Here is a 13223-nt window from a genome sequence, read left to right as displayed (position 1 = left end):
CGGCAAGTCCCCAGAGCGCCCCCTCCTCCGGGTGGGCTCAGCTGCCGCGCCCGCTCCCCGGCTCGGCAAACTCGGCCCCCAGGAGCCGCTCACGGTGTCCCCCTGCGAGGTCCTTCTAAAGCCATCGCGTCTGTGCTTCCCGGAGGACGCCCCCAAGCTCCAGACGCCGCCCAGCCGCGATCCACACCCTCCTCAGTCACCTCTGCAGACACTTGTCTGTGGCGGCCTCTCGCACGAGGCTCCTTCCAGCTTGTTCTCTCTTCGGCCCCCACCCGCAGTGGATCCCTCTGCCTGTGGCCCCGACACCCTGCGGGGTGAGCGGCCGACGCCCCTTGAACCTCAGGCTAGAGGCCACCTCCTTCGGGCTGACCTTCTGGGAGCTTCCAGACCAAGTGCCCCCGATCGCAATCCTTCGTCTCCGTGTGGTCGCCTGCCCGGCGTCTTCAGCGCTCGCTGTGTGAGGCCTGCAAACTTCACTGACTTCTTCACTGTTCATTGCTGCCGCCTCCCCCATCTTTGCTGCTAACTGTGGGGTGGGATTCACGTCTGTCTCACTTACCGAAACTTCACTTTACCCAGTGCGTTTTTTTTTTTTGAAGATTTATTTATTTATGCACACAAGGGCTGGGGTGCAGGCCAGAGTGTAGGGGGTGAGAGGATTCCCCAGAGACAGAGTGGGGAGCAGAACAGGCGGATCCACTGAAATCCACTGCTGAGGGGAGCAGCGGGGAGACAGGAGAGTCTGCTGCGCCCTGTGGGTAGCTCCCTGGCCGGGGATGGAACTCGTGCAGCAGTAGCTTTGGGTTGCTTCACAGTGCAGATGCTTAACCCCTTGCGCCACCAGGGAGGCCCCCTACCCAGTGCCTTCTAGGGATGTGTGCGTGTGTGTCTGCGTCTCCCTGTCGCACATCTACCTGTGTACACACACATACATAAGTAGGCATGTCTGTAGAATGCACGCACAAAGGGGTGAACGCTACTCCACAAAGTTTCCTTTTGTGTGAAGAAAAATAATTTGAATTTATGATACGGCACATAAATAATTTGCAAAGCATCCATGGAAGGATGATTCATTAATCCCCCTCCGTCGCTCTGCCACAAAACCCACTTCGGCCAATATATCAACATACAAACACGACTCGCTTACCTTCAAGTACTCAGTGACCCATTTCCTAGTTTGGAACCATCCACTGAACACAATGTGGAATGAAACCATCCTTCAGAAAGACACAACTCCTCTTAGTTAATTCTCAAATGAATAATAAAACACAATTACCACACGGACCGCTTAGCGGGTGGATGGTTTTAGTAACGAGTCTGGGAGAAGCGGCGGCGGCCGTGACTCAACCCCCTTCCCAGGGCCCAGCTGCGGGGGAGGCCTGCCTGCCGGAGGCCGGCTCGCAGGCGCGGCTCTGCCTGCTGGAGGGGTGGCAGCGGCCTGCGGGTGGCCAGCGGGCGGCTGACCAGTCCAGGGGAGACGCTGCAAGGCAGCAGGCAACGGGAGTTTGCGTCCCCCCGTCTGGAGCCCTTGAGGGCGCGCGTCCTCAGCGGCGGGGCCAGCTTTGCCCGCAGGTGCCCTCCTGGCTTCAGTCTGCGGCTCCATCTCTCTCTGCGCGGTGTCAGGGGCACGTGAAGGACGCGGTTGCCATGGAGACGCTCACGGTCCGCGTCCTGGACGACAGGCGCCCCTGGCACTCAGCATTGCACGTCCCTCTGGCTCTTTTCGAAAGTCGAGCTGATTTTTGATGTTTCTTTTATGGCTGTCGGCGACTTTTTTGTTGTTCAATGCGGAGGGAAGAAACTTCAAATTGCCACCTAATGACCGGCCCGTAATTGCTTTATCACTACTGAAGCGCCAAATTACCTAGATGGCTTCTGCTCCAGGACCAGCCTTCGCGCCCCCGGGTCCGTCCCTGTAACACTCGCTGGCCCAGGCCCTGCCTCGCGCGGACGGACCTGGCGGCGCAGCCTCCGCAGGTGGAGCGGGCAGTCGGGATGTGGTGCTGTTTCACGAGTCCACATCGGCCGTGATTCCACCCACACCCGTGCGTCGTGACCCCAGCCTGCGCGGCCAGAGGGGGGCCGGGCCGCATGCGGGGTGCTGGTCTGAGCCGGGGCCGGCATTCCCTGAGCAGCCCGCACGGTCGGGAGGGCGAGGCCGCACAGCCGCGGGAGGAGCTCGAGCAGCTCGTGTGGGAACAGCAGCACCGGGGGCCTCAGCCTCACTGAAGGGCAGTGGAGGCCGCGGGGAGTCAAGGGGTCCTGGGGAAAGCGGAGCAGAGCCAGCCGAGGAGCTGCGTGGGCAGCAGAGTGGGAGAGGCTCCTCCACCAGACAGCGGGCACCGCGCTCTCCCTCCGCTCGCCCCACCTGTGCAGCATCTGTCTATCATCCACCCACCACCAGCCACCCTCCACCCTCCACCCTCCATCCATCCTCCATCCATCCTCCTTCCTCCATCTGTCCATCCATCCTCCATCCATCCATCCATCCTCCATCCATCCATCCTCCATCCATGCTCCATCCATCCATCCTCCATCCATCCATCCATCCTCCATCCTCCACCGTCCATCCATCCTCCATCCTCCACCGTCCATCCATCCTCCATCCTCCATCCGTCCATCCATCCTCCATCATCCTCCATCCACCCTCCTTCCACCCTCCATCCACCCTCCATCCATCCTCCATCCATCCTCCATCCATCCATCCATCCATCCATCCATCCATCCATCCATCCATTATCCATCCATCCATCCATCCATCCATCCATCCTCCATCCATCCATCCTCCATCCATCCATCCATCCTCCATCCATCCTCCATCCATCCATCCATCCATCCATCCATCCTCCATCCATCCATCCATCCATCCATCCATCCATTATCCATCCATCCATCCATCCATCCATCCATCCATCCATCCATCCTCCATCCATCCATCCTCCATCCATCCATCCATCCTCCATCCATCCTCCATCCATCCATCCATCCATCCATCCATCCATCCATCCATTATCCATCCATCCATCCATCCATCCATCCTCCATCCATCCATCCTCCATCCATCCATCCATCCTCCATCCATTCTCCATCCATCCATCCATCCATCCATCCATCCTCCATCCCCCCCCCCCCCGGAGCACAGAGTCTGTCCACGCACCGTATATTCTACAGGGCTGAGCCCTTTCTCGGTCATTGGATTGTATGTTTCTCATTATCCCCCAACTTCATCACCACAAAGGGAATTTCTTTAAATGAAGGGCAGATTTTTCTAGAAAGACATGAGTTCCAGGCCCGATCATCAGACCTGGACGCATATACTAGGAAGTTAAACTTGCCACCCGCCTCACGGCTCAGAAGTGATTTCATCTCTTCCTTGCCAGAGGAATCTGTCCACGCGGTAAGAGGCACGCGGCTCTGGCCTCTCAAGGGCGGGAAGGGATCAGCTGGCTGGTCACAGTCCCACCACGGGATGCGAGCCGCGTGGGCGGAAGGCCCAGGTCCCTGGTGCGCACTTGGTGGCCCGACCTTAACCGTTCCTCTGCTTGCCCGTGAGCTGCCTCATCACACTCACGCGTGAGCGCGCACTCACAGGGCTGACAGCCTCCGTCCCCGCCTTAACCCACCTGCGCACGGCAGCCACAGCGAGAGCGCCCCTGCCCGTGGCTGCGCTGGCGAGCGTCCCTCATGGCTGCTGCTCCCTTGGGTGGCGGCGGAGGAACCCTGCCGCGGGGCGCTTACGACAGAGCTGCCTCTCCGCGCGGGGCACACGGCCTCCCCGGGTCCTCCCAGTGCTGCTCGTGCTCTTGCAGTGGAAACATCTTAGCAACTACTCCCCCGTCTTTCTGACCCAGCCGTGGTATCTCTGATACTCACGATCGCACCGTTAGCAGAAAAGTGGATGTGCGTGAGCCGAGGACCAAGCCAGAGAAACAGACGGGAGGTGCCGCCCTCACCCCAGGTGGCCCAGGAAGGCTCGCTGGGTTCTGGCGGGGGGCGCGGAAGTTTGCCCCGTCAAGTCATTCTGTGACGTGTCCGTTAAAACCCCACCTGACGGGATGGTCACAGCTCACAGGCAAATCCATCTGGAAGCTTCAGACCTTGGCTGAAGCTCCAGCTCCCACCCGAGCAGCACGATGGGCTGCAGCTGGGCCAGGACGTCGCTTGCCTGGACCCAGAGGGCCGCACACGGCCAGCGGGCAGCCGCCTGCCCGCACAGGTATCGCACGAGGGGCGCAGGCACCTTCCTCCTCACGTCTCTATTTTGTTTTTCCGGCACTGTTCGTCTAGAAGACGTCTCAGAGGCCGTGTAACTGAAGGGAGAGGCGCTCGCCTCCACCCGCCCCCCGCCCCTGCAGTCACATCTGTCCTCTCTCTGCTGGGGCTCTCCAGGCTGTCTCCACAGCCACCGCCTCCGCCCCTGCGCCCCTCCTACCAGAAACCCCGCTTTATTCAAACACCCATCCCCAGCGGCAGCCTGTGGTTGAGCGTGTGGATGGCACCCCGGGTCCCCAGCACGGCGGGGCGCCTGGACAGAACAGCAGGCAGCTCAGCAGAGGGGGACAGGCCCCCAGGCTGCCCTTCCTGGAGCTGCCCTCGGCTCCCCAGCTCTGACGTACATGACGGCAGGCCTGGGGGGCCCTGCGGCTTCTCACTGACACCCGGTCACTGGATAGACAAGACCCAGAGGGCCCCACCGCAGTGTCAGGGTCCAGTCCACGGCCAAAGCCCTGACAACCAGGCAAGCCGACGGCGCCAGCCCCAGGCCCCGGAGGAGGAGGGTCTCTGCTCTACAGGGGGCAGGAAAAACAGGCAAGTCCTGCGCGGCTGATACCACGGGCAGAGGTGACCCCAGATGCAATGACCCAAGATGCAGATTCTTTATGTGCATCCCTCAGGCCTGCAGAGCGGCTCACGGCACACCAGCGCGGGACCGAGGAAGGAGGCGCGGACGGCCGCGCCCTTGGCCCCAGGCGGGGATGTCCCCTCCGAGGGGGAGCGGCCACGCATTCTGTTCCCAGGAAAACAGACGTTTCTCCTGCTGCTGCCGGGCCGTAGTGTTGTTGTTTCCAGGAAGCAAACGTGCTCTCGTGATTAGACCGTGTAAGACAGCTGGCCCCCACCTCCGGAAGGGGAAACCGAGGCAAGGACGAGGGTGACCACGAGACCAGGATCTACGGCTCAAGCCAGCAGGCTGAGCCCTTGTACAGTTTCCGCTAAGAATGGCTTTTGTGTTTTTAGGTGGTTGGGAAAAAATGAGAAGCAGCTCACTCCTTGGTGGCACGTGCACGTTCAACGGCACCCGCCTCCCGGCGCGGCGCTGGTCCGAGCTCGGCGGCCTGTCTGCGGGGCGCCGGCTTGCGGGACCCGGCAGGGCTGAGCGCCGCCGAGACCACGTGGCTTCCCAGACTGAAAATATTCACTATCTGTGTCTTAGCAGGAACCATTCCCGGTGCTGCCGTTCCCACCCTGCTGGAGCCGACGCCCCTCCTGTGCAACAAGGGTCACGCGGCCAGCGAAGGCGCTCTGGCCTCCCTGCGCTAAGGACCACGCCACCCGCTCGGCCAGGCAGCGGGCCGTCCCGACGAGGCAAGCAGAAGCACGTGGCCTATAATAAAGTAGCACCTCTCAGCGCACACCAGGAACTGCCCTCAAGGCCAGCGATGCGGTCACCTGCGGTCACCCGGGGGGAGGCGGGATGTGCAGGCGGCGCAGAGCAGAGGGACGCCGCCCTGACGCGACTGCCGGCAGGAGGCGCTCTTGAGAGAGCAGCCAGCCAGCGCCAGCCTGGGCCACCTTCCTCTCCACCCTCTGGCTGGTTCTCCCAGCGCCTCCCCACGACAGACCCCAGCCAGAAGCTAGTGGACAGGCCACCCGTTTGAGGCAATCCTCACGGAAAGGCCCCCAGGGCCAGGGAGCGCCAGGGCAGGTGGACCCAGGGCGCAGCAGGAGCACCCTCAGTTTCCAAGCCAAGGCCTCACAGCTGCGTCTGAGCCACAGCCCCTCGCACCCAGGCCTCCTTCAATCACATCCCGGAGGTCGCAGAATTCCGTTCTCAGTGACACCGGCCATGGCCACAGAGCTCAGCGTCCAGCTGCCATGCCGGGGGGCCGGGGGCAGGCCCACGGGGAGGTGCTGTCGGACGGCGACACCACGGAGCCAGATGCTCGTGTTCGGTCACTCCGCCTGGGTGAGCCCTGTCTTGTCCACGGGCAGCCGAGGGCTGCGCTTGGGACACATCCGCGGGCCTCGGGTGTCTTCAGGGGGGCCCTTCACCCACCCTCCCCCCTGCAGCATCAGGGGAGCCCCTGAGCGGTCCTTCTGGTCCCCCGCCCGCACCCCTGTGTGCTCTCATGGTGTCAGAGTCACGCTTTAAAACAGTCGGATGGGGCCCAGGCCGCGAGTCGGGAGGTCACCGCCCTGGCAGCGCGTGGACGGCAGCCTGGGGCCTCCATCCAGGGCAGGTCCCAGACGCCCTCGGTGGCTCCTGCTGGCGGGTGTCCAGCCCGGCAGGTGTCCCCCAATGCAGCCCCATGGCTCAGCTGGGCCTCAGAACAGCCCCCGGTGACAGACAGGCCACGAAGTCTCCTGCGTCCACCCACTGCGACCACACAGCCCACAGCGTGGCTGCTCTCCAGACCAGACCCTGCAGCGTCACTGAGAAGACCCCCTCGGGCTCGTGGCCTCCGCCCTGGCTCTGGGCGCCCTGGCATGGCCCCCACATCCTGACCGCACGGGGCGTCTCACCATGGCCAGCGGGACGACGCCGAGCAGCCCCTTCTGCCGCACGTAGATCCGGGACACGCCCAGGTCGGAGGTGACGTCACCCGGGTACTCCACCTGCCACGTGACGAGCTGGGTGGCCGGCGGGTCGGCAGGCTCCTCCACGGCCACGTCCACCTGCAGGACCTCGTCGGCCACGCCGTCCGCCCTGCGGAGGAGAGGGGAACAGCGTTGAGGGCGGGGGTGCCACGGGGCCCTGTGCCCGCCACCCCCGGAAACATCACCCAGAGCCCCCGGAGACCTCGTCCGGACCCCCGAGACCCAGGGCAGGCACTGAGGAGGAAGTGGCCGGGCCCTGCAGGCCGCTGACCACCCTGGCCACACGGGCCGGCGCGCAGGAGGGAAAGGAGTCACCTCAGGACTCTGGGCGTCTCTCCCAGACGGAGGCAACCGTGACCCTTCAGCGCCTCCCGCGAGCCGCGCGCTGCTTTGGGGCTGCCTTCCCGCCCCTGCCCCTGTGCCCACAGCGCCCTTTGCTTCCAGCCCGCGGGCCAGAGCGCGGCCTCTGGGGCTGACGGGGGCACAGGGGCCGCCGCTTGCCCCCAGGAAGCCCCGGCAGGCTGTGCCCTGGGACTGGACGCCCGCAGGGCCTGTGCCGTGGAGCTGGCGCTGACAAGACGCTCGGGAAGCCCCGACCTTTAGGGTGGTCTGCCATCCCCCAGCCCCACGCCCCCTGAACTGGGGCAGGAGGCGGAGCTGGGGTCCGGGGAAGGAGGGGAGCAGGGGGCTGCGGCTGAGCCAGCCCCACAGAGAGCCGCACCCACTTTTTTGGATGAGGAAACCCACACACTACGTGGGACTTAAAATCAGGCCAGCGACCAGCCCGCACTGCGCGGCCCCGCGGGGCGCCTGCCTTCCGGCGCGTGTGCGCAGGGTCGGGCACCCAGGGGCGGGGGGGCAGGTGGGCTTCCACGCCTGCCTGGGTCTTCCAGATGGTTCCCTGCAGGAGCCACGGCAAAATATCTGGAAACGAAAGCAGAGCCAGGCGGCGGGAGAGCAGCGCCGCAGCGGCCCGCCCTGAGGACGCGGCTGGAGGCTCCCGAGGGCCCGGGCAGCGAGCAGGGGGTTGGGGGGTCCTGCCCGCGCCTGCCCATCTGCCTTCGCCACGTCTGCACACTCACCCTCTGCCCTCTGCTCTGAGTGCTCCTGTCTCACCAGCTCCCCCTCTGTCCCCCGCTTCTCCGGGGACCCCACCCACATGCAGAGCTGAAGGTGCCAGGAAGCCACAGCCCTCGGCGGCCCCCGCAGTGTCTGGGGGTGAAGCCCAGCACCCTGTTCCCAGTGGCCAAAGGCAGGGGCGCTGCCCACGCTCCAGAGCCACCCGCGGCCCCAGGCTGAGTCTGCAGGTCTCCTCGCCGCACCCCATGGACGTAGCTCGGCGCCTCCCGCCCGCGCCGTGCTCCCTGGTCTGGTCAGCTTGTCCCGGGCACCCCGGGAACCTCCTGCTCACCCCTCTTGTCTCAGGTCTGCTTCTGGGGAAATCGAAGGCGTCCGAATGGAAGGAAGACGTCAAAGGCCGCGGGCGAGCGCTAGGGGAGGCCCTGCTGACGACGGGGTGGGGGGGGAGGCGGGGACCCCCGGCACCGAGCGCGGCTGGCTCGGCCCAGGCCTGCGCGGCGGCGGCAGCCATACCGGGAGCCTGCGTGGGGACAGGCACGCTCGGGGCTCCGAGGGGAAGGGCCGCGGTCCGCCCCCGCCCTGCCCGATGTCCCATCCCAGATGGAAGCAGGATATTGCCCAGACGAGGCGCTTCCGCTCGGGCAGGACCGCAGCCGAGGACTCCCGCGCCCCACGCCTCTCCCGGCGTCTTCATTAGCATTTTCAGAATAAAAACCTTTCATTAGGAAATAAAATACGCGCCATCCCTATAATGCATGTACCTCGTAATGAGATTTTTGTCACCGTAAATTTGTCTTCTCACGTCCTCTGTTTCTGCCTCTCGCCACCCCGCGGTCTGGGAGCCAGGCTGATCCGGAGCCAGGCCTGCCGCAGCCCCCGCCGGCCCGTCCTCGCCCCAGGGCTTCGTCCTGCCCTCGCTCGTGCGAATGGGGTTTCTGGGGCTTGTTCGGGTGCTGGGAGGTGGGGGTGCGGGTACGCAGGCCTGGGGCCAGGGACTGGGCTCCTGCTTCCACGGTCAGGGCTTCCCCGGGGGCTTGATTACGGTGGGATGTTCACTGAGGACGGTGGCACAGGGGCCACAAGACCCCCCCAGCACGCTGCCAGGGGCGCAGGCGGGGGTTGAGGGTCCCACCTGCACCTCCCCACCTGCCTTCACTGTCCGCACGGCCGTCCTCCGCCCTCTGCTCCCGAGTGCTCCCGTCTCACTCGCTCCCGCGCCGGCTCCCGCTTCTCCCGGGCCCCCCGCCCACGTGCAGCTCTGCGGGAACGCGGACCCTCGGTGGACGTGGCCTCTGCCCTGACAACCACGAAGCCCCTGACGCCGAGAAACCAGGCTCCCCACAGCAAGCAGGCGAGAGGGGAGCTGAGAAGATGCTGGAGAGGATACAGGGCTTCCCGATCCGAAGCAGGGCCGCCTGGCGTGCCTGGGCATGGTTGGGCCCACCCCACAGCCCCCCTTAGCAGTCGCACCCCAGATGCCACTGTAGACTCCTGCCCCCGCGCATCACGGTGATGCCCGGACGCCGCCCACGTCTGCGGCAAAGGGGCACGTCCGCGCCTTTCAGGATTTAATAAAATCCACGACTGGCGCCTTGGAGCGGTTACGTGAATTACTCGATTCACACACAACATGCCCGACGAGCAAGGACCCGGCAGAGGGAGCGAGTTCGGGCTGGAAAAGGAGAAGCCAAGGTGGGTGATGACCGGGAGGCCCCTCCAAGCCTACGCCGCGGTACCGGACGCCCGAGGTGAGACTGAGGACCCGGGAGGCCGAGGCCCATCCTCACTACGGAGGGTCCCGCCGCCCGAAGGACCGCCCCTCGCTGCCCGGCCGCGGGTCCCCCGAGAGCAGGCCCTGGTGGAGACGCCGCCCGCTTATCTAAGATGAAGCAAGCGGGAGTCTGGGCGTCGCTTCTAAAAGGCAAGCTCCTCATCCAGCTTCCCGCAGACGCGCTCGCGCGGGGACATTTCAGCCGCTGCCTCCCGCAGGTGGTCTTGCCCAGAGGCCGGCCCCAGACGCAGAGGGCGGCCGGCATTTCGGAGGGAGCGGGCGGCGCTGGGCGGGCGGCGGGGCACACAGCCAGCAGCGAGGCGCCAGCAAGGGCCCTGAGCCGCCTCCCCTCAACGGAACGTCCCCCCACGCGAGCTGGGGCCTCTCCGCGGGCTAAGGAAGCGGATAAAGCTCAGTCTTCCGTCCCCACCTGGTGACATTTTCTTAAACACATTCACCCGGAGGCGGAGGCGGATTTGATCTTTATCTTTCTGTTGTCCTCGGGGTTCTCTACCTGCGGCTCCACCTCTGCGGCGACGTGGCCCGTCTGCAAACACAGGGGCCGGGCGCCCCAAGCCCTCCTGCTCCGGATGTGACTCGGCACAGCGCACGCCGCCAGGGGGACGTGGAGCTGGCAAGGGGGGGCAGGAGCCAGCCATGCCCAGCCAGCGTGGGGCTTGGCCTCTCCTCCCCGGGACCGAGAGTGCGGCTGGTCTGGGCAGCCCAGCGCTGCAGGCAGGTGGCTCCCCTTCTGCCTTGAGCTGACGCCGCGGCAGGCACAGCAACCCCCCTTGATGGGGTGCAGGGGGGTTTGAATGAAAAATACCTATTTGGGGTCTCCCTGGGGGCACAGGGGTTATAGTCTCAGTACGATCAAGCTATGCCCGGCCAGGGAGCTACCCACAGGGCGCGGCAGACCCCTCCTGTCTCCCCACAGCTCCCCTCAGCAGTGGGTTCCAGCGGATGCGCCCGTTCGGCTCCCCACTCTGTCTCTGGGGAGTCCTCTCACCCCCCGCACCTCTGGCCTGTACCCCAGCTCGTCTGTATAAATGAGATGAATCAGGGCCTCCCCGGTGGCGCAGCGGTTGAGCGCTGGGTTGCGAAGCTGCCCGCAGCCTCTGCGATGCCGGTTCGATCCCCAGCTGCTCCCCGGCCACCGGAGGAGGGTCCCACATGGCGCGCAGACCTCTCCTGCCGCCCGCTGCTCCCCTCAGCAGTGTCCTTCGGTCCCTCTGCCTGCTCTGCTCCCCGCTCTGGCTCTGGTGAATTCTCTCACCCTCCCGCGCTTCTGACTGTACCCAGTGCGTGTATAAAAACAAAAACAAACAAACAAATAAAATAAAGAAATAAATAAACATGCCTCTATAAAAAAAAATAAATAAATGAGATGAATCTTTAAAAAAAATAAAAATATTTCCTCTGCCACATCCGGCAACTGAATCCTTCCACTCCCTCCATTTTCAGTTTCTTCTCTGAGCACACCGAGAGCGCACGCTCACCAAGCCTTCCGCGCTGCAGACGTCAGCGCAGGTCGAGGGAAGACAGTCCGAGGGCGAGCCCCGGGCTCGGGGCCACTTGGGGAAGCGCCGCAGCTCCGTGGCGCGGCCAGCGGCCGTCTCGTCGGCAAGTGGGTCGCGCCCCAGACACCGCCCCGGCCGCCAACCTGCACGCGGGACCCTGAACGCCTTCTCCTCAGCCTGGGAACAAACAGCAAGCAGGGCCCGGCTGACTCTCTCGAGCCCGAGCTCCTTGCGGGTGGGTCTGAGCCGCTGGAGTAGGATGGGCCCCACATTCATTTCAAGACACAAACAGGATTATTAATGGGCGAGGCCGCCGGCCCGCCTCTCACGGCCTCTCCGCTCCCAGCCGATATGATGAATGAAAGCACCGAGCAGCTCAGGTGTTTTATTCTGTTGTGATAAAAAATAATTCCAGTGTGAATCTAGCTGATGGCGCATATGAACGCGGAGATTCTGTCTCCTCAGGTTTCACCGTTAAACTCACACGAGAAAAAGCTCTGTACGTCCCGTGATGGAAAAACCACCGAGCTCCAGCCTCCGGGCGCCCCGGGTCTGGGGTGGAAGAATTAATTTGCTGGTTGAGGTTAATAGAATGTCAATTAATTTCTTGGTATAAATGTCAATACATTCAGTTAAACCTGGTGATTTAAATATAATTAAAGATAAACTTTTGAGTTGCTGGTTTGGTTTGGGGCATGACAGGTGATTTACGGCCTTGCAGAGCTGCGGGAAGAATGTCACCGGGAAGCTGGCGCTCTTGTTCCAGCAGACGCGATAGTGATCAGCTCCCCGCGAGGAGGGACAAGCCGCGGCACTTATCTCAGCTTTCAAACATCCACCTCTGAGCCCCAGCGGTCCGTGCCTCTCACCAAGCGGCTTCGCAGGGGGAGGCGTCAGTCACCACACTCCAGATTAGATGAACAGCGCGGGCAGCGGAACCTGCTCGGACCATGGCCTCTGCAGACACCGCGCCCGGGAGCGTGTCCGGCCGTGCGCTGCCGTGCTGTCTGGCCCGCTCTCTCCTTCAGCCTCGTTTTCTCAACTGTAAAATGGTCAGTGATCACAACTCTCTCCTGGGTGGGGTCAGTCTTCTGAGTGTGGGGTGTGGACGGCTCACTAGCCACTTTGGGGGTATCGTTCCCGAGTCAACAGGATGCTGAGCTGTGCCGTGCACGACCTACACGACCGCACGGTGGCCCCAGGACCAGGAGGATGGAGTGGCATCATCCTCTCACGCCAGAGCTTAGCACCAGCCTGCACACGCCGCGGGCTCCGGGAGGCAGCTGGTGTAGTCTGCAGCGGCCACTGGGCACGAGGTCTGGAAAAAGCTTTGTTTAGGGTCTGCGGGGCCCGGTGCTGTCAGCTACGACTCTCGCGGTCAGTGCTTTGATCTGTCCTCGTGCAGCAGTGGACCTTGTCTTTTCCCTCGCGGCACGGCGGGGCCAAGCCCAAGAATGAAAGCAGAAGCCAGGGACAGCCAGCGGCCGGCCGCGCAGGCCTTGTGGTGCTGTCCGAGGTGCTGAAGACACAGCCCCGGCCACGAAGCTCGGCCCTCAGGGAGCCTCCCTGCAGGGGGTGAGGTCTCGGTGGAAATGGGTTCGCGGTGAAGCCCCCCTCGCGTGGGCAGCAGAGGCAGCGGATGGTTGCGCAAGAGGGGACTTGTCACAGGAGACGTGTCTGCTCTCACCCAGAGCAAGAACAAACTGGGGGATGATTTAGCTTCTGTCCCAGCAGGGATCCTTGGAAGCAGACGCTGTGGCAGGATTTTGGATGCACGATGTGCATCGTGGATCATCCCGTGCGAGAAGAGGAGGGAAGAGGCAGTGTGGGCAGGAGAGGCAAACCATGACACAAGCTCAAAACAGCCCCCACCAGTCTGGCGGGGACCCCAGTGAGCACGGCCCTGGCTGTCCGGGGGCCCGAGTGGGCAGGACTTGGGGTGTGCTCTTTGGGAAGGGAGGACCTGGGGCCAGGCCGCTCTCCACTGGAGGCAGAGCTGAGGCCTGAGGCGAGCTGACAGCGGGCTGTGGGCT

The 13223-nt window shown here is 63.7% G+C and overlaps 1 protein-coding gene across 1 annotated transcript in view; it reads right to left on the bottom strand.

Annotated features, from left to right (window-relative positions):
- The window catches only part of TMEM132D (transmembrane protein 132D), a gene marked incomplete at both ends in the record, with an annotated part of 206851 nt that overhangs the window by 56794 nt on the left and 136834 nt on the right, over positions 1-13223 (bottom strand). Inside the window, one exon of the mRNA XM_084253162.1 lies at positions 6745-6928. Within this exon, the coding sequence (XP_084109288.1) occupies positions 6745-6928 (184 nt within the window). The remainder of the gene's footprint in view (positions 1-6744; positions 6929-13223) is intronic.

Source organism: Talpa europaea, assembly GCF_964194135.1.
Source record: "Talpa europaea genome assembly, chromosome: 14".
Lineage (NCBI taxonomy): Eukaryota > Metazoa > Chordata > Mammalia > Eulipotyphla > Talpidae > Talpa > Talpa europaea.
This window is presented reverse-complemented; position numbering and strand designations above follow the sequence as displayed.